General features: G+C 38.5%; 1 protein-coding gene across 1 annotated transcript in view; it reads right to left on the bottom strand.

The window, feature by feature from the left end:
* Positions 1–12442, bottom strand: part of aadac (arylacetamide deacetylase) — a 36511-nt gene extending 24069 nt beyond the window's left edge. The window contains exons 1-3 of the mRNA XM_056757768.1: positions 12005–12442; positions 8541–8769; positions 5914–5983 (exon numbers count right to left, since the gene is read on the bottom strand). Coding sequence (XP_056613746.1) covers positions 5914–5983; positions 8541–8769; positions 12005–12145 — 440 coding nt within the window. The 5' untranslated portion in view covers positions 12146–12442. The remainder of the gene's footprint in view (positions 1–5913; positions 5984–8540; positions 8770–12004) is intronic.
* Between the last annotated feature and the right edge of the window lie 9631 nt (positions 12443–22073).

Below are 22073 nucleotides of genomic sequence, written 5' to 3'. Positions count from 1 at the left end.
ATGAATCTTTCTTCGCACTTCAGTCAGAACTGGAAGCATTGGAGAAGCAGATTCAAGATCTACTCGAGAGGCAAACACATCTGCGAGAACGTAAAACGGCGCTGGAAACATCCCGGGCTGAAGCTTGCAAAGCTGCGGTAAGATTTCGACGTGATTGTAATACTCCTACCACATCTACTCAGCGTGCTTCTATGCGCAGAGCCAAGGCTTCGAGAACACGACAAGCCCCAATGAACTTCATTACTGCACCAGCAACCACACGGTGGAAGGCGAAATCCAGGACCGGAGCGATGACCTCTCCCCCACTGCGCCACCGGTCTTCGAGATCCCTACCAGTAACCGCTTTGCCACCCTCTGCGAGACGAAATGCAACACTGTGGACATCGGAGACTCAATCGTCCGGAACGTACGCGCTTCCTTCAATCAAGGTAAGGTGCGCACTCACTGTTTTCCTGGCGCCCGTGTTCTCGATGTCTCTAAGCAGGTAAATGCGATTCTGAAGGAAGACGAAAGAGTGGGAGCCATAGTACTGCACGCGGGGGTGAATGATGTGAGAATGTGGCAGTCGGAGATCCTGAAGAGGGACTTCAGGAGCCTTGTCGATACTGTACGCAACGCATTGCCCACGGCCAGTATCATCGTATCAGGGCCGCTTCCTGCTTACAAACGAGGGAAAAGTTTAGTAGACTATTTACGCTTAATAATTGGTTAATGTCATGGTGTATTTAACAGATGCTGCTCTTTGTAAATAATTTTGATCTGTTTTGGGAGCGACCAAGGCTTTTCCGCCCCGACGGTCTGCACCCTAGCAGCAATGGAGCGGAAATTCTGTCTGACAACATCTCAAAAACGCTACGCACCATTTGACTAGTAAGTACAAACTTTAACCATAGTCTGTGTTCCTCTCACCCAACTGTTAAGAATGTTACTGCCTCCAAATGCATAGAGACTGTGTCTGTCACCCGCATAATACAACCAAATAATAATTTATGTAAAGTCAGATAAAAAACCTTATTGTGATTGAACCAAAAGACAATATATTTAATGAGCAAAACCAACGCCTAAAGTTTGGGCTACTTAATATAAGATCACTAAATCCAAAGGCAGTTATTGTAAATGAAATGATCACAGACAACAGTTTTGATATACTATGCCTTACTGAAACCTGGCTTAAGCAAAACGATTATTTTGATCTAAATGAGTCTACTCCACCAAGTTACGGTTATATGCATGAGCCACGTCCGGTTGGTCGAGGTGGTGGTGTCACAACAATCTTTAGAGACTTTCTCACCGTTACTCAGAGAACAAAGCGTACATTTAAATCATTTGAAGTGGTTGCGTTGAACATAATTGTTCCAAGCAAAAGTAAAAAAATATTGCTTTCTCTTACATTGGCTACTGTGTATAGACCCCCTGGGCCTTACACTAATTTTCTGATAGAGTTCGCAGACTTCTTATCGGACCTATTGGTTAACATCCATAAAGTACTGATTGTCGGAGATTTTAATATCCACTAATATCCGAAAATAGACTTAATCATACACTAGACTTGATTATATCTCACGGAGCCGATCTAACCAATATCGATATTATACCTTTAAGCGACAATGTTTCTGATCACCATCTTATAACATGTACACTGCACACTGCAGAAATCAGTTGTATATCTCGGTATCGACAGGGTAGAACAATCACCTCAACTACTAAAGATAGTTTCATAAAGAACCTGCCAGATCTGACTCCTTTAATAACCTTTCCAACTAATATAGAATCGCTCGATGACATGACCAGCAACATGGGAACTGTTTTCTCTAATACATTAGAAGCGGTCGCACTTACGAAGTCAAAAAGGATAAATGAAAAGATCATAGCACCATGGTATAATAACACCACTCGCGCCCTAAAAAGAGAAACGCGTAAACTGGAGCGCAAATGGAAACAAACCTAATTAGAGGTCTTTAAAATTGCATGGAAAGAGAATGCAAACTGCTACAAAAAGACACTTAAAGCAGCAAAAGCCGAGCACTTCCGTAACCTCATAGAAAATAACAAAAACAATCCAAGGTTTTTATTTAGTACAATTGCTTAATTAACAAACAAACAGACTCCACCTGACCTGGGTATTCTGCTGCACCTTGGTAGCAATGAATTCATTAATTTTGTTGCAAAAATACGAGACAACATAGCTAAAACCAAACCTCCAAGTGTGTCGGAAGAATTAGTATCGACCATCACCCAAAAAGAAAAGCTACAGTGTTTTTCTCCTATAAATCAGGAAGATTTAATTAAACTTAATGCAAAATCCAAACCGACAACATGCTTATTAGACACCATTCCGACAACCTTATTAAAAGAGCTACTACCTGTTGCAATTCAGTGGCAATTTATAACATTATTAACTCATCAATTTATCTAGGACATGTCCCAGGACCCTAAACATGGAATTGGCTTCCACTGTTATGCAGATGATACTCAGCTATATATCTCATCAAGACCAGATGATTCCTTTAAGCTATCCAAACTGGCAGAGTGCATCGAGGACATAAAACATTGGATGACTAGTAATTTCCTCCTTTTAAACTCTAGCAAAACAGAAATATTACTTATAGCACCAAAATTAAGTAAACCGAATATCTCCGATTACAGCCTGCAAATTGAAAGCTGCACTGTTACTCCAACAAATACAGTTAAAGACCTAGGCGTTATATTAGACGGCAACCTGTCATTTAAAAATCACATCTCAAATATCACAAAAACAGCCTTCTTCCACCTTAGAAATGTTGCCAAATTACGAAATAGTTTATGTGTTGCAGACGCAGAAAAGCTTATTCATGCATTTGTGACCTCACGGCTTGACTATTGTAATGCTCTACTTAGTGGTTGTCCTGTATCATCAATAAACAAACTACAGTTAGTTCAGAATGCAGCTGCCAGAGTTCTTACTAGGTCAAGAAAATACGATCACATAACCCCAGTTTTATCATCGCTTCACTGGCTACCCATTAAGTATCGCATTGATTTTAAAATTATTTTAATTACTTACAAAGCCCTGAACGGTTTAGCACCTACTTACTTAACCGAGCTTTTATCACGTTACAACCCATCACGCTCGCTGAGATCTCAAAACTTAGGACTTTTGACAATACCTAGAATAACAAAATCCACCAAAGGTGGACGAGCTTTCTCATACGTAGCACCTAAACTCTGGAATAGCCTTCCTGATACTATTCGAGGGTCAGACACACTCTCCCAATTTAAATCTAGATTAAAGACACATCTTTTCAGCCAAGCTTTCACTTAATGCATAGTTAATGAACAGCAGCTACGCTAATTATTCTCTTTATTCTCTTTCCGCCTCTGCCTCGGGATGCCCATCCCGAGGTAGGAAGAAGTTCCACCATGTCCAGACGACCGACAGATGCCCATCCCGAGGTAGGAAGAAGTTCCACCATGTCCAGACGACCGACAGATGCCCATCCCCAATTTGAGATTACACCAGATACAGCTGCAGACTGACTGACCATCCCAGCTCCATCTAAGGCAATTCCACCAGCTGCCAAGAGAAATATGACCATCGGACCATCCCAGCTCAGACCACTACATCCCCAACCAAGAGCAAAGACGGACTATTTGTCTTATTAATGCTGAAGTTACAATATTTGGTATTAAATGCTAAACTAAAATCACATGTCACCAGTCTGAGTGCAGCCATGACACGTCAGAGGGGATCTGGCCCTCCCGGTTGAGCCTGGTTTCTCCCGAGGTTTTTTTCTCCATTAATCAATCATTGGAGTTTGGGTTCCTCGCCACAGCAGGGCAGTGTTGGCCTGCTCACCGGGAGACTGCATTCATTCATTTATTTATTTAGAAATTAGATGTTATTTATTAGAATGAACTTACTCGTTGTATAAATACCATGCACTGTGCTGTGTTTTAACTTTTCTGTTTTTCCTGTTTGCCCCTGTAAAGCTGCTTTGAAACAATACACATTGTGAAAAGCGCTATATAAATAAACTTGAATTGAATTAAACGCTGGCTGTAATTAAGCCTCTTATCAAAAAAGCAAATTTAGACCCCAACAAACTTGGAAGCTATAGACCGATTTCAAATCTCCCGTACTTGTCTAAAATACTAGAAAAACTAGTGTCCACTCACTTGTGTACTTTCCTACAAAATAATGACATACACAAAAAGTTTCAGTCTGGCTTTAGACCGCATCATAGCACTGAAACTGCGCTTGTTAGAATTACAAATGACCTTCTTATTGCATCAGATAAAGGTAACATTTCACTCTTAGTCCTGCTTGACCTTAGTGCTGCTTTCGATACTGTAGACCATAAAATACTATTAGATCGTTTACACAATTATACCGGTATTCAGGGACAGGCACTATAATGGTTCAGATCATACTTAACAGACAGATATCAATACGTCCATTTAAATGGGAAATCGTTAAATCTAATGCAAGTAAATCATGGATTACCTCAGGGATCGGTTTTAGGACCCTTGCTTTTCTCCATATACATGCTGCCCCTTGGCTACATTATAGAAAACATGGAATTAGCTTCCACTGTTATGCAGATGATATTCAGCTATATATCTCATCAAGACCGGATGATTCCTCCGCGCTCTACGATCACAAAACTCAGGACATTTAATAACAGCTAGGATAACTAAATCCACCAAAGGGGGTCGAGCTTTCTCATACGTAGCACCTAAACTCTGGAATAGCCTTCCTGATACTATTCGAGGGTCAGACACACTCTCCCAATTTACATCTAGATTGAAGACACATCTTTTCAGCCAAGCTTTCACTTAATGCAGCTACAGCTGCAGACTGACTGACCATCCCAGCTCCATCTAAGGCAATTCCACCACCACCCAAGAGAAATACGACCATCGGACCAGCTCAGACCATTCCATCCCCAACCAAGAGCAAAGACGGACTACTTGTCACATTAATGCTGAAGTTACAATACTTGTTAGTTACTCGTTGGTTGGGGGGATTCATTTGCTGGGGCTGTGTAGGTCCGGTTTAGCCTTGTTTTGAGGGTCGATGTCGGACAACAGAGGAATAAAGTTTATAGTTCCATTACTATTTTCCCTGGTTGTTCCTCTGTTTTCTGGTGTCGATCGTGGAGCGGGACTGGGTTGAACCTGCACGGTTTTCGGTGAGTGGGACTTTCTGGGTTGCAGATGGTGGGCTCTCCCAGATCTGGTTTCTCCCGAGGTTTTTTTCTCCATTAATCAATCATTGGAGTTTGGGTTCGTCGCCACAGAAGGGCAGTGTTGGCTTGCTCACCAGGAGATTGCATTTATTTATTTATTAGATATTATTTATTAGAATGATCTTGCTTGTTCTATAAACACCATGCACTGTACTGTGTTTTACCTTTTCTGTTTTTCCTGTTTGCCCCTGAAAAGCTGCTTTGGAACAATGCACATTGTGAAAAGCGCTATATAAATAAACTTTGAATTAAACATTTTCACCGAATTGCCCATGTGTTAAATCAGAGCATCAACTGTCTACAGGAGAACTACATGTATACATGTTTCTGTATCAATATCACATTTCAGTTCAGTTGACCTGTGCATACAATCGTTTGATATGAATTGAAAAACAATACGGTGGCATCTGTAGGGTAAAAATGACATTTTATGTTAGTTGTAGAAGGCAGTTATAAGGTATCCTTTATTATAATGTGTCAAAACACTATGGTTAAGTTCTTAGTATTCTGTTTCTACTTGTCTTAAACTAAGAATATATTTTGAGTAAGATTTAGGGTTGGTTAGTGACCATGTAATAAAAATATCAAATAAAGAGAAAACAGAAGAAACATGTATATTTGGGCTAGTGATCATCACAAGACCATGATATATTTAATGCACTAATGAAAAACAATGAATACTCACTCCACAGATACAATAACTGCGTTGAGCTCTGTGACCATGTGCCTGGCGAGAAGATCATAAGGACTCATGCCTAAAGGTAAACAAAAGTGGAAAAACATGTTTGTTTGTTTGTTTGTTTTACTAGCAATAAAACTGAATCATAATGTCAATTGAATTTCTCTAATATTTGATCAAATATGTGACATTAAAAAGTCTTGGTTACGTATGTAACCTTAGATCCATGATCGAGGGAACGAGACATTGTGCCGAACCGATAGAATGGGCATTCATCTTGAGAACCTATCATGTCTTATTGAACTTTTAAAGGGCCAATTAACTTTGCGTATGGCATGGCATGCCAGTCTACCCCCCCCCCGTACATACTGGTATAAAAGGAAGATATCCAGGGGCGGAGTCCGGTACGCTAATTTCATTCGCCAATATAAAGTCTAAACAAAAGTGAGCATTTAGAATTATAAACCGAGAAGAGAGGAGAGAAACATTCACACTTTGGGCTTGATAACTTGGTAGCTTCAATAGGCATTATAAAACAGTACATTCAATAGAAATTCTACCAAAAATTGTGATTTCATTACTTGTGATTTTAGTTCTGCAATCTACTGAATTTATCAATGTTAATTAAGACCACCATATAACTTACACTGTCTTTTCTTATGGCTTGAATGGTATAAACCTGAAATTCCTAATCCTGGTCCTCATGACACCAGGTGATCTGAAATTTAATCCTACCCATCAGGTTGTCCAACCAGGCATTCGCAAATCAATTTTACGTCATGTTTTTTCGCTGTAAAATCCTCCTACCTTCTCATTTTATACTGCTACGACAATCTGTTAGGGTATTTTCATCGTTAAATCATACTACATATTTTATATTACTGATTTGATAGGGTATTTTGCACTGTAAATTTATCCTACCAGTTTATTTTATACTGTAGGATAATCTGATAGGGTACTTACGCTATAACCTTTTTTAATGTGTTTATTTAAATAAATGGTAGGACTACTTGACAGGGTAGGACAGTTCGACAGAACACTGCCTCTGCAAATTTTGAGTCTCTCTATCTCTTTCTCTCTCTCTCTCTCTCTCTCTCTTTCTCTCTCTCTGTGTAACACGCCTGATTTAAAATATGAAATATTTCAAAATATGCAGAGCAGGGGGTCACGAGGACCAGGATTAAGAACCGCTGATATAAACGTATGCTTTAGGTATGTTAAGTCGAATGCATGTTACACATCTTACATTATGTGACAAGTTTGCATTTCAAAAAGCAGAATTCACAAAGTAGTTTGCGTCTCTTAAATCTTAATGTTTTTCATTTTTGTTGTTAAACAGTTGGCTTTGTTATGTTTGACTTCCCATACCTCACTACTGCAAAAACATCAAACTGAATTCGCACTTAGTTTCTGTTAGCGCCCGTCTACTGAACTTCTGTCTTCCAGTCTTCATCAATATAATTGGTGAAAATGTCTGTATTCTTCAGATTGATTGGTTTAAGTTCTGCTTGGCCTCTGTAATTTTAATGGCTAGAATCTGTAAACTTTGTTTGATTGGCCAACCGTTTGACATTGACGAGCATTGGTACCACTGTGGCTGGGGCACAGAAATCACAACTATAACAAGTGAGCAAAAGAAAATATTATTATTATTCCTTTATATCCTTACAACATTGAGCAGCGGCCCACCGGAAAACTCCCGGTGCTCCAGACGGCCAGTCCGCCACTGTGCACACACACTAAATGATATTGTTCATAAAAAATAACCTTTGACCGCTGTAGAACTGGCACTGAGCTTTGATTCATTTTCTGTCTAACTTGTCTAAACCTCGCCGGTTACACAGCCACATACAAACCAAGTAATACGTTGATTATCAACGACAGATCTGTTTCCTGTCCTACATTCTTCAAAATATCTTCTTTTGAGTTTAACAGAACAAAAAAATATATTAAGTAATTTTCCCTACTATGGTAGTCAACGGGGTCCAAGAACTGTTTGGTTACAAGCATTCTTTAAAATATATTTCTCTGTGTTCATCGGAGCAAAGAGATCTATACAGATTTGACCTTGAGTAAATGATGACAGAATATTTGTTTTAGGGTGAACTATCCCTTTAAGTTAAAAAACCTAGCACAATACAAATATGGATAAGACTGAAATTCCTTCAGTAATACCATATTGAAATGTAAAATGATTATAAAAAATCAAATACTATCAAAGCAGTTAGATGTAACTCAACACTTACACAGGTGTGAGTCTGTTTTGTCAAGAAATTTGACAAAAGAATGCTGTATAATGGTGGATTTAAGGTATATGTTTTATAAATGACAACGTGTGTTTGTTGAGTAAAAACATTTGCTAGTGTTATGGAAGAATGAGTCGATTTGAGACATGAATGAAGTGTTTTGGTAGTTTTAGAGCATTTGGAATGTGAAATAAACTGCTGTGCCAAGTTTAAAGTCGATAAGGAGAACTATGTGAAGAGTTTGGAAAAAATGACCTTAGTACTGAGAAATATGTCCTACCGATTGTAAAAAAAAAACTGTAAGATAAATGTAGAACTTTTATTATACCATTAAGAAGCAGCACATTGTATTCAGAAATGGAGCAGTAAGCAGTTGACAATACTTACGCGAGCTGCCCAGACACCATCCTCCTCCATGCAGGTAAATAATGGCTCTTTTTAGCTCTCCTGTGTCTTCTATCTGTGCAGGCTGATACACAATGACCTCCACGCCCTCAAAATTCTCATCGACCACTTGCACCCTATCATCCGACACCGGTACCACTCGCTCCGCAAAGGTGATGAACATCATGACTCTCATGTAGTCCAAAAGTCCCAGCTGTTCAGTAAGTTCTGCCTGTGAGGAATTAAAGAAATAGGTAAGTGGGTTCATTTGTCACATGGTGTATAGCTGCTTTGCTTTAGGAAGGCTTAGAAAAGAGGTTCCTGAAACTAAATTGGTAGAGCATTGCGTTAGCAGTGTGAAGGTCATTGGTTTGATCCCACAGAACATGTATAATAACTTTGCTTTGGATGGAAGTGTCTGTCAAATGCATAAATGTAATGTAATGTTTAGCACAGGGTTGACCAACTATCTCGCTAATTTCCAAAGCTGTTATGGAATCCCTTAAACTTTTGATTCAAATGGCCAATAGATTCAAGCCAATTATAAAGCATACGGCTGCACCTTAAAGAGATACTCCGCACAAAATTCTGTACAAATGTATTTGTTCTGATGAACACAAAGATTTTTTTTAAATGTTAGCAACTGACATTTATGGGACATCACTGACTACAATCATCTGTTTTTGATATAATTCTTCAAATGTAATCTAAACATCAGTTACTAACTGTAAGAGAACTGTATGTCTGTGCTAAATTGTTGTCTCATCCCTTCATCTCTCTCTCTCCCTCTTTCGTTTTATCTCTCTCTCAGTGTGTGAGCATGATCATTTTGCATTGTGGATTTTTTTGCGTTGATAGAAGTGTGCAGCTGTATTCCGGTCTATGTGTGCTCTGCGTTGTTTCTGATTTTAATGTTGAATTTTTCCCATTTTCTAAGATCCGTCTCCAAAGACCCCAAAGACCATGAGGGTGACTTTTTTTCCACACCATAATCATATCAAGATGTAATTCCTTTTTTTTTCTTTATAGATCTAGAAAATGTTCACCACATTCAAAAGTATCATGCCATTTGGCAAATAAATATTTAAGCGAACCTTACTTGTGAGTCAAAAAGACCCAGAAGACCGCATTAGGGTTAAGACAAAAATTTACATAAATCTATCATTTTTTGTCTCCACATGGAACATCCGAAGCAAAAGGAATCAACAGCTCATTTAAATATAATGGCAGTTGATGTCACTGAGGCTAAATATTCTGCCTAACATATAATATACAGTTGTGTTCAAAATTATTCATCCCCCAATGCTGTAAATGGTTTTAGGGAATTTAGTGTACATTTGTAATTGTATTCAGAATGAAATCCTACAAGGACTTCTTAAAGAACCATATGCAAGTAAAATGACATCAATTAGTTTTGTAATACAGTAGTAAATGTTTCTTTTGTGAATTTTTCAGTGACATAATTATTCAACCCCTTAAAGACTACCACTCTGAAGAACAGAGGTTCAATGAAGTGTTTTCAATCAGGTATTGAAAACACCTGTGGATATCAGGGAGCAGCAATAAAGCCTAATAAGCACCAATTAGGCAGCTTTAAAATGACTGTGATACTCAGCTCCTTCTAGACATTTACTGGTGTGGTTACAAACATGGTGAGGTCAAGAGAATGGTCCAGGAAGACAAGAGAACAGGTCATTACTCTTCACAGGAAGGGCAATGGCTATAAGAAGATTGCAAAGATGTTAAACATACCAAGAGACACCATAGGAAGCATCATTCGCAAATTCAAGGCAAAGGGCACTGTTGAGACGCTACCTGGTCGTGGCAGAAGAAGATGCTGACTTCGACTGCTGTGCGCTACCTGAAGCGTAGAGTGGAGAAAAGTCCCCGTGTGACTGCTGAGGAACTGAGAAAAGATTTGTCAGATGTGGGTACTGAAGTTTCTGCTCCGACAATACTGCGCACCCTGCGTAATGAAGGCCTCCATGTCAGAACTCCCAGGCGCAACCCCTTGCTGTCCCCAAAGAATAAGAAGAGTCGACTGCAGTATGCCAAAAGTCGTGTGGACAAACCACAGAAGTTTTGGGATAGTGTTCTGTGGACTGATGAAACAAAATTAGAACTGTTTGGGCCCATGGATCAACGCTATGTTTGGAGGAGGAAGAACAAGGCCTATGAAGAAAAGAACACCTTGCCTACTCTGAAGCATGGCGGGGGGTCAATCATGCTTTGGGGCTATTTTGCTTCTGCAGGTACTGGGAAGCTTCAGCGTGTGCAAGGTACCATGAATTCTCTTCAGTACCAGGAGATATTGGATGACAATGTGATGCAGTCCGTCACAAACCTGAGGCTTGGAAGACGTTGGACCTTTCAACAGGACAATGATCCCAAGCATACCTCCAAGTCCACTAGAGCATGGTTGCAGATTAAAGGCTGGAACATTTTGAAGTGGCCATCGCAGTCACCAGACTTAAATCCGATTGAGAACCTCTGGTGGGACTTAAAGAAAGCAGTTGCAGTGCGCAAGCCTAAGAATGTGACTGAACTGGAGGCTTTTGCCCATGATGAATGGGCGAAGATACCCGTAGATCGCTGCAAGACACTTGTGTCAAGCTATGCTTCACGTTTAAAAGCTGTTATAACTGTAAAAGGATGTTGTACTAAGTACTAAGATTGAATGTCACTTGGGGGTTGAATAAAACTTATAATGATGTGAGCTCAGAAAAGACATTTGTGGTTATTTCATTATAAATGTTATGTTATATTTGTCTGACCTACACGTGCCTCTTTGATTTAATTGTAAGCAGGATGACTGAATGATCATAATCAATGTCAAACCAACCAAAACAATCAATTTCAGTGGGGGTTGAATAATTTTGAACACAACTGTATGTTCTGCCCATGAAAGTCATGAATTTGGAACATCATGATATTACATGCTTTGAAAAGATATGCCTTCAACAGAGTTGCTACTCCTCTCAGTAGTGGAAGGCCACAGACTCGCATGCATTTATTTATTAGTGATCACCTTATTGTGTAGAATCTGGATATTAGCTATTAAATACTAAATTAAATACAAAACAGATTAAAGCGAACGCAGAATTCTGAAGCCTGTTAAACTCGTTTACTCTGACTACAGAACTCTCTACTCGTAAAATCATATCAACAATCATGCTTAAAACAATGATAAACAACTCTTCATGCAGCATGCAGATGCCAACGTTTACTATGAATAGTTCCGATACTTACTATATAAAGTCTATAAACTAGACTACTTGGATTAAGGATTGACATAATCTGTATACACACGGTGTCATGCCTCCGATATGATCACGCGTCACTGAGCCCACGCATACACACCTTGTTTAAGAAAAACGATCCGAAAGTATGCATTACATTCAATCATGCGCTCTCATATAACAACAGTTTTAATAAACATTAATCGTTTATTTTTTAAATAAACTTACCAAATGGCTCAAACTTCTGAAGATCGAGTCAGTGAGCATGAGTTTCCATCTCTCCTCTATGTTATTCGGAATAGGTAAATAAACGTAATACGCTGTTAACGCACTCAGTAACACCACCAGGAACACTCCTTTAGATCTCATGTCGCTATAAGATTCAGGTTTTCTCCTCTATTCTTCTAATCTTCTATTTATTCTTCTATTTCAATGGGCTCCACTGTTTCTATTCACGCGATCGAGTCTTACGCAACTGAATGAGCGTCCGTCAGCTGAGTTTGTAGTCATTGAGTTGTCTGTGTGTTAATCCTGGATTAATTTTGGCCTGGCGCCAGCGCGATATGACAACACGTGTTAGTGTCATCTGATGGTAATATTGAAGAAAGGAGCCCTGTGCGCGTGCATGTTCTGAAACACAACTGAGTTTCAGCGCACTGGTCAGAGGACCTTCTCAAATTCCTCATACACCCCCAGGGGTGATCGCAGGGGTGGTGCCCCTCCTCTCCTTTCCATGCTGAAGAGATATTATCAGATCTCATGACACTCCAGAGCCATATTTAGGGCAGTAAACACAATGGACATGCAAAGAAGTGTATTACTTGAATACTAAATATAGCACAGAGTAAAACATTGAAAATATTGTTGAACTGCTTTATTATGTAAATGTACTGTTTTAGAATATCCAGTATATAAAAAGGTGCTGAAGTGTTACTTTTCCGTTCAGAATAATTTAAGAAATTGGGTGTTCTTTTTAAGACCATATCTGAGAATGTACAGTTTACTTTTTCTAAGCAATCGGTTTGACTATGAGCAAGTGCGAAACTTTTTCAAAATGTCAATGGTAGTCTGATCAATGTGTGTGTGTGTGCGTGTGTGCGTTTTTATATTTAAGATTTTTTTAAATCTTTTTATTATGTTAATCACACATAAAATGGCCACAATGTACTGTATAATCCCAGCTAACAACGCTTAACAACAAAATAAAAACGATATAACATAAGTATTTCTATTTAGGTAAATAATATATATATTTACTAACAGATATCATTTTATTTTATTGAAGAAATGCAAAATTGTCCAGGTTGTACATTTACTCAGAGAAAGGTTATTTGGATTTATAAGTAAAATTTTAGTTTAAGCCCTGAAGGGAAACTATGTGGACGCTTTTTTAGTGAGCTCATCACGGGTGAAATTATATTTAAAGGATAATCAGACCAAGAGAAGTTTCTTTTATTTCTTTTTTTCACTGTGATATGATTTATGTAAACTTGCTGGCACAAGGTTGGTGGATACTGAGTGTCTAATGGCAGCTCCGTAATGAAAACCAGGTGGAAAAGAGACGCAGGCTAAAACAGCTAACGATAGCTCCATAACGAAAGGTGACTCCAGAGGTACTCCAGAGGCGAAGTTACTCATACCATCACTCGAATCCATCAAAAAATACATATCTGTTAAGAATGAAATTGCGATCAGTGGTCTACAATCAAACATCAACGTTGTTCAAGAATAGTTGACTTCGGCTGTTGCCACCATACAGCAGTCGCTTAGTTTGCAAGAAGAGCGGCTAAGGGCAGTTGAGGATTCTGTGACGGCCGCAAGTGACACGCTTGTGAGCCTTGAAACTATTGTGGCCAAACTTAAGACCGAGGCTGATTCTTTGTCTTTGAAATGTGAGGATATCAAAGCAGATCAAGGAGAAACAACATCAGGCTAATTGGAATTAACGAGGGAGAAGACGGCAGCCATCCGAAGGAATTTATGTCAAGCTTTCTCCACGACCTGTTGAACTTGGAAGAAAAGCCGCTCCCCATTCGAGCTCAGAGGTCACTCCAGCCAAAGCCCGAACCTGGTGAACCACCCAGGCCCAGAGGCCCTTCATTATCAGGGACCACGTCTTCCAAATCTGCGAACAAATTGTCCAAAAGGCGTGTCAAAATGGAAGGCTGACATACAAGCGAAACCCTGTCTTTGTCTTACCTGATCTTTCAGCTATCGAGGCCAAGAAAAGAGCAGCGTTCGTTGACATGCGCAAACATCTAGGGCAGTGGTTCCCAACCGTTTTTCCTTGGGGCTCCCACGTACATATAGGACAATCAGAGCCCCCCAACCCTCATATATGTTTGCGTATACACATAATTGGTACTCACACAGACATATATAGATAAGAAATATAAATAAATTAAATTAAATTGTTAAGATGAGTAATTTAAAAGATTTTAATGACATTTTTACTTGAATACTCAAACAAATGTTCAGGTTAGAGCCATGAGGGAATGCGATTGATAAGTGTCAGCTGCGCATTGCACCAGTCTTGCATCTATCACGGAGGAGATCGGAAGCATAAAAGGACGAGCGACAGGAGTGTACGACGAGAGAGGACCAGGCCTGGAATTTTTGTTATGTTTTTTAATATGTTTGTATGGCCGGCAGTCGACCGTGATGGAGCTGTCGGGCATTCTACTTTCGTTTTGTGGTTTATTTTAATAAAAGTTGCCTCCTTCCTTCCTTACTTGGAACTGTGTTACAACGTTTCTCTGCTATTTTTCCTTGTGATTTTTATGTTGACACAAACGTTGACACTTATCTAGGGAATGCTTGGGGAGCTAGATTCGGCTTTAGTCATCCTGTTCACTGCAGGGTATGTTTAACGACAATCCTTGAAAGAGGGGGCAATACCAATTCTATTTGGACCTGTTAGCGCCACCGAATCCCAACCTGTAAGTGTGACTTTTGATTTTTGTCTGAACTTCAAGAAATATTTTTGTACCTTATGTCTGTGTTTAGCTAATGCATATAACTCTAACATTAGCATGTACCGTTATTTCTGGGGTGTTACAGTATGTTTATCTTGCTATTAACTTTGCATTTTGAAACATTTGCCGCACGTGCACCTATATAGATATATTTTGGTGAACCTACAATCATTTTTCATAACTTCGACTTTCTGAAATGCTCTATGTGCCATGACAACGCACAGTTTAGACGAAATAATAGTATTACTAACATATTAACAGTATTTTTAAGAAAAAATATATATTTTATTTCATTGATGAGCAAAAGCACAATATGCATGTTGTCACACTGGCAGTTTTTATGACAAGAGTTGTCACTTGCCACTGACAAACATCCTGCTCCAGTCGTGGTGGAGTTTGTTGTGGATTAGCATCTTCTGATGCTTCCTCGTCAGACTCTGGCTCAATTGTAGGGGTAAAATCACCGCCATCTCTAGCTACACATATAATATAAATGACATCCAACCACATGTAAACCGTAATCCTGTAATGATGGTAGGGGGTTCCATTTGCGACAAATGACAGTGTGGTGCACACAATGATACCAATCAGCAAAGTGACTACTTTTCTCAGTTTAAATAGGCTGAAAGACTGATTACAAGATTGGATACATGTGTGATACTAACTAAAGAAACAAATTAGTTTGAAATATCTCTATAATCCAATTATGTTTTATCTTTTCGAAGGGGTATCAACAAATGTATCCAGACCATTTTTGAATATCTATGTTGAATAAGCAATAATTCATCTCTTTCCACAGCTTCTTTGCTTTATTCTATGACATACCAAGGGCATGCAAGTATACAGTTGAAAGAAAAAAGTATGTGAACCCTTTGGGCTTACTTGGATTTCTTCATAAATTGGTCATAAAATGTGTTCTGATCTTCATCTAAGTCACAACAATAGAGAAACACAGTCTGCTTAAACTAATACCGCACAAACATTATAAGTTTTCATGTTTTTATTGAATACAACATGTAAACATTCATAGTGCAGGGTGGAAAAAGTATGTGAAACCCTAGGCTAATTAAAACATTAAACAAGAATGGACTTCATGGGAGGACACCACGGAGGAAGCCACTGCTGTCCAAAAAAAACATTGCAGCACGTTTGAAGTTTGCAAAAGAGCACCTGGATGTTCCACAGCACTACTGGCAAAACATTCTGTGGACAGATGAAACCAAAATTGAGTTGTTTGGAAAGAACACACAATGCTATGTGTGGAGAACAAAAGGCACAGCAGACCAACATCAAAACCTCATCCCAACTGTGAAATATGGTGGAGGGGGCATCATGGTTTGGGGCTGCCTCAGGCCCTGGACGGATTACTGTCATCGATGGAAAAATGAATTCCAAAGTTTATCAAGACATTTTGCAGGAAAACTTAAGACCATCTGTCCGCCAACTGAAGCTTAACAGAGGATGGACGATGCAACAGGACAACGACCCAAAGCATAGAAGTAAATCAACAACAGAATGGCTTCAACAGAAGAAAATACGCCTTCTGGAGTGGCCCAGTCAGAGTCCTGACCTCAACCCGATTGAGATGCTGTGGCATGACCTCAAGAGAGCGATTCACACCAGACATCCCAAGAATACACTTTTGTAAAGAGGAATGGTCCAAAATTTCTCCTGACCGTTGTGCAGGTCTGATCTGCAACTATAGGAAACGTTTGGTTGAGGTTATTGCTGCCAAAGGAGGGTTAACCAGTTATTAAACCCAAAGGTTCACATACTTTTTCCACCCTGCACTATGAATGTTTACATGTTGTGTTCAATAAAAACATGAAAACTTATAATGTTTGTGCGGTATTAGTTTAAGCAGACTGTGTTTCTCTATTCTTTTGACTTAGATGAAGATCAGAACACATTTTATGACCAATTTATGAAGAAATCCAAGTAGCCCAAAGGGTTCACATACTTTTTCTTTCAACTGTACATGATATAATAGCTTTAAATTTCATCACTCTTCAGGATGAAGCATTACTTCAACAAGCTGTACGGTTACTAACAAATTTGAGTCCAATGTCCATTTCAGTTCATTCTCCTAATTCTTTCAATTTCCCTAATTCTGAAAAAGGACACGGAACCCCCATATGTAGTTCATACTGTCCAATTTCTCATTTAAATGTGATGTAAAACTTTTGGCCAAAATTTTTGCATCACCATTAGAAACAGTTCTTTCTAGTGTAATTTCTACTGACCAAACTGGCATTCTAAAAACAGATTATCATTTTTTTAATGTAAGGCAGTTATTTAACATCCTCTACCATCCCATATCCAAATCTGTACCGAGTTTTGATCTCACTCGATGCAGAAAAGGCTTTTGACAGGGTGGAATGGGATTATTTTTCCTTGGTTCGAGCTTTACATATTGGGTCAAATAATTATATAAAGCCCCTGTCTCCTCTGTTCGTACTAACAATATTTTTTCTGCCTATTTGTTATTTTTTATGTAACCTTTATTTAACCAGGAAAACCTCTCTGAAATTAAAAATCTCTTTCACGGGAGTGTCCTGGCCAAGATGAGCAGCAATACAATCAGTTTCAACGGAAAATTACACAAGAAACAACACATCACAAAACTTCACACTTAAAACAATTACACATCATCGATTCATCTTCAAGTTGACAAATTATCCCCTTTAAATGTCCCAAAGACACCACATTTTGCAATTAAAATTGAGATTTAAAAAAAATTACAATCAAATTGAGCGGCATACATTTTTTTCCTAGCTCAGTTCGAGCATATGGCACAATTGAGTGTAACAATTATGAGAACGAAGGGAGTATTTCCCAACATGTTTCTGTTGAATAAAGCCACAGAGATATGATGACAATAACCCTAAAATGTATTTGTAAATCTATAAGTAACAGTAAAAAGTTTTCTTCTTGTGGACAAAGAAGCCCAGCTCACTCTATTATACAAAGTGCAATGATGGGTTAATGGCTTACAATTAGATTTAAATCTTAGGGCACCATGATATTTAGCATCCAAAGAAGAGAGAATAAAAGATGGGACAAACAAGTTCATTACATTCCCAAAGTCGAGCAAAGACAAAAAAGTAGCAGAGACTAATTTCTTTGTTACATTGAAAGAAAAATAAATTTTTCTGAAGTAAAATCCAAAGCTTGATTTTCCCTTTTTCTTTAGTTGAGTAATGTGAGAACTAAAAGATAGTGTGTAATCAACAATAATTCCAATGTATTTACACTCTTTTACTGATACGATCACATTACCATGTAAAGTCAAACGGTAAAAGCAAACGGGTAAGATAATTTTTTGTTGTCTTTGAATTTGAGAATAACATAAGCTTGGTTTTATCTACATTCAAAACAAGCTTTAAGTTACTAAACCGAGACTGAATAACATTAAAAGCTAACTGAAGCGTATGCGTGGCTTGCTGACTAGAAGACGCTCTACAGTACATGACAGTGTCGTCTGCATAGAAGTGAAATTTAGTGTCCTGAACATCATAATCCTGACTGTTTATATAAATGGTTAATAAGAGGGGTCCCAGAACAGATTTACATTTACATTTAGGCATATGGCAGACGCTTTTATCCAAAGCGACTTACATTGCTTTAACCCATACATTTTACATAGGTGTTTGCAATCCCCTGGGATCGAAAGCACAACCTTGAGTTGTTAACGCAATGCTCATACCACTGAGCTACAGATCTTAGGGGAACACCTTTACCAACCTCTAATGATTCAGAGATTCGACCATCAGCTTGTACACATTGTGTTCTTATACAGGATACAACAAAATTAGATAAAGCAACAATCCTTAATCTGTTTAGCAGTTTTTCATGATCCACTGTATCAAAAGCTTTGAACAAATCAATAAAAAGAGAAGAAAAAATCACCTTTATCATGGGACTCAACAATATCATTAAAACTTTCAAGACAGATGTTGTGGTACTATGATTTTTGCGAAACCCAGATTGATAAATAGAAAATAAATTATCATTCAAATAACTTGTAAACTGTTCACTTTTAAAACTTTCTAATATTTTTGATAAAACACGAAACTTTGAGAGGTCTGTAGTTATTTAAAATATTCGGATCTCTATTTAAAAATGGAACAACAAAAGCTGATTTCCACAGTTTGGGAGTGACACCAGTATTTATATAAAGATTAAAAAAATAAGTTAAATGTGGCGAGATGATATCAGCAGCTAATTTCAAATGCATACGTTCAACATAGTCTCAAATCCTCCCAACTCTTAAAAAAAAAAAAAAAAAAAATGAAGATCACTGTGTGACTCCTGCTTGACAAGAAATCCATCCAGCCAAGCCCCGGCTGCCCCAGATGCCACAGAACCAGCTCTTTATTAAAGAGTATGTAACATTAGATCATGAAAATTACATTTCATGCAGTCTGTTCTGTTGCCATGTTTGGAAGTAAGCAATCTGCCAAGATGTGAGTCCGAAGGTGAATAAATAACAAAGTTATGTCTTGGAAAAAAGGGAATTTGACTCTGAATATCACAAATGAGACGTGACCTACTCCGAGTCTCTAAACGCTGCATATCTACAATAGAAATAGTCAATAGAAATAGCCCCCTCCTACGTTTTGCTGGGACTGCCGCGAAAACTTCACTCTGTCCTCCCGAAACACTGTCGCTCGTTCGTGATGCGTGTGCATCATGTCTAGAATCTGTGTTCTTCGTTGTGAAACTAAGTCCGATTTACTTAAACTGCCAAAGGAAGAACTTCTGAGGAAACAATGGTTACAATTTATTTGTATAGTATAACTCCAGGGTTTTGCTGTGAGTGCGTTATTTCACTCAGATTGCTTCAATAATCTTGGCACGTTCACTGCAGGATATGTTAAAAGACTATGCTTGAAAGAGGGGGAATACCAACTTTATTTGGACCTGTTAGCTCCAACGAATCACAATCTATATGTGTGACTATTTATTTTTATATTAACTTCAAGAAATATTTTTGTACCTTATGTCTGTGTTTAGCTAATGCATATAACTCTAACGTTAACATGTACCGTTCTTTCTGGGGTTAGCTCCGAATGCTTATTTAAGTGTGTAGCTACTTCAAGGAATAGGAAGAAGGAGGCGGGAACTGGCAAACATTTAACCAACTTTTTAATAAAATAAAACGAAAGTAAAATGCCGACAGCTTCCTCATGGTCGTCTGCCGGCCACATGAACATAATAAACCATAATGTTAAGTCCAGGCCTGGTCCTCTCTCGTCGTACACTCTTGTCGCTCGTTCTTTTATGTTTCCGATCTCCTCCGTGAGAGATGAGAGACCGGTGCAACGCACAGCTGTCGTTCTCTTACAGTTCTCGTCTCGCCTTGCTCGTTACAAAGTGTTCAATCTATTTTCTTCTATATATTTTATAATATTGTCTTCGGATGTTTCTACGTCAGACTCGGGCTCAAACTTGTAAGCCCGCCATCTCTATCTATACACTGTATATAATATCCAACCACCTGTAAACCGTAATCTAGTAATGATGGAAGGCATTCCATTTGTGACACATGATGAACGCGTTTGACCAATCACAGCAAACTCTGGTAATGATGATAAGCGTTCCGTTTGCGGCACATGGTGAATGCATTTGAACAATCACAACAGACAACACCATCTGACCAATCACATGACACTAGGCTAGCGGATAGGAGCGGATTAGACGAATGAATCGCGGAACGAAATATCCTACAGAGAAACCAAAAGGATTATCACACTCTAGGTGAGAGTTCAAAACCTAAAACCAGACCCCATGGAGCCAGGTTTGCTATGGTCTTTTAATGATGGTATCTAGAAACCAGGACAAAGGGTGTGAGGCTTTTCTCTCAATGATCCATTCACTACAGAATCTTTCCATGTCTCTCTCTCCAAGATCAGTTTTACTTTTCATGACAGCATCTGGAATTAGAAAGGCCACAACAGTTAGTATGTTTATGTCGTTGTTCACGTTTAATGCTCTATTCATAAATTCCATGGTAAATATATTTAAATTGTGTACATTTTGTATATTACTTTTACAGTGCATTGTTCAAGCAGTAATACAAAATAAATTTTTTTATACATGTATTTTGTTTATTTTCAGGCAACTAAAAATATAAAAAACACTGGGGGAAACATTCTCTAGACCAGGGGAGACTCTGTACTGGAGAACTGACTGTCCTGCAGAGATAAGCTCCAACTTGCCTCAACAGACCTGCCTGGAGTTTCTACTTTGCATAGTGAGACCTCGACTAGCTGTTCAGGTGTGTTTGATTAGAGATAAACTCTGCAGGACTGTAGCCCTCCAGGACTGAGTTTGGGGTACCCTGCTCTAGACTTAAGCCAATCTGATGTAAAATGTAATATTTAATTTATTGATGTTAAATGTATATAAATCATGACTTTACAGACCGTGGTTCTGATGAGAGGCAACTTTTCTCGCTTCCCAAGCAGACTGTATTTACACCATACAGTGTTGTTTGCCACACCCCGCATAACCCTTCTCACACATTCCCCTGGATTGGCCCCACCAATAAGACTGAGATGATGAGTTTAAAAAAAAACATGAGTTTCAACAAACGTTGAATGCTTTGAAGATAATTCACAGAATCATTTTGCCTGGTGTTAGATCCGTATTCAGTAGTGGACAGTAGTCTATAGTATAACCTTATTCAGTTAAACTGGGTGCCGTGACATGGATCTAATTCGCTCTACAAATCTGGAACTACTTTATAGGTGTGCGTTTAACTGAAAAATAATGCACATGCTTGGAACGTTTGTCAGCCAATCAGAATGAAGCATTCAACAGCCCTGTGGTATTACAAAAGTCAATGGTATACACAAACCTAATTTGTCTTTAAATTTGACACTATCTGTGCAAACCAGGCTAACGTCTCAAAATCTAATTGTTATGTTGACGTTATGATCACTTAAGGTTTCTTCCTTTACTTTTAAATTATTAAAATTATAAAATAATTTTAGTAAAAAACTGTGATGTAAAATACAACTGTATTCCTTGAGTTCAGAAATGTTAATGGCGATGTAAAATCTGCAAAAAGAAAATACTGTAGAGTTCAGATGCCAAACCCTCTAAAAACCAGCTCTGTCAAAATCGAGATTATGATGTTTTCCACACATAGTTCACGTTACTCAAATAATTAAGCTTCAAAACCAGCTAAATATCTTTCTTTGCTTGGTCTGAAATTTCTGGAATTAATGAAAGCATTTTTTCCTAATCTCAAATCGTCTGATGGACTTGGAGGGCTTTGCATCTTGAAGGCTGATGTCCAGGATTTCAGCTCCTCC

The sequence above is a fragment of the Triplophysa dalaica genome, chromosome 9 (genome assembly GCF_015846415.1).
Source record: "Triplophysa dalaica isolate WHDGS20190420 chromosome 9, ASM1584641v1, whole genome shotgun sequence".
Classification (NCBI taxonomy): domain Eukaryota; kingdom Metazoa; phylum Chordata; class Actinopteri; order Cypriniformes; family Nemacheilidae; genus Triplophysa; species Triplophysa dalaica.
The sequence above is the reverse complement of the archived record's forward strand: the minus strand, read 5'-3'. Positions and strand labels throughout refer to the sequence as shown.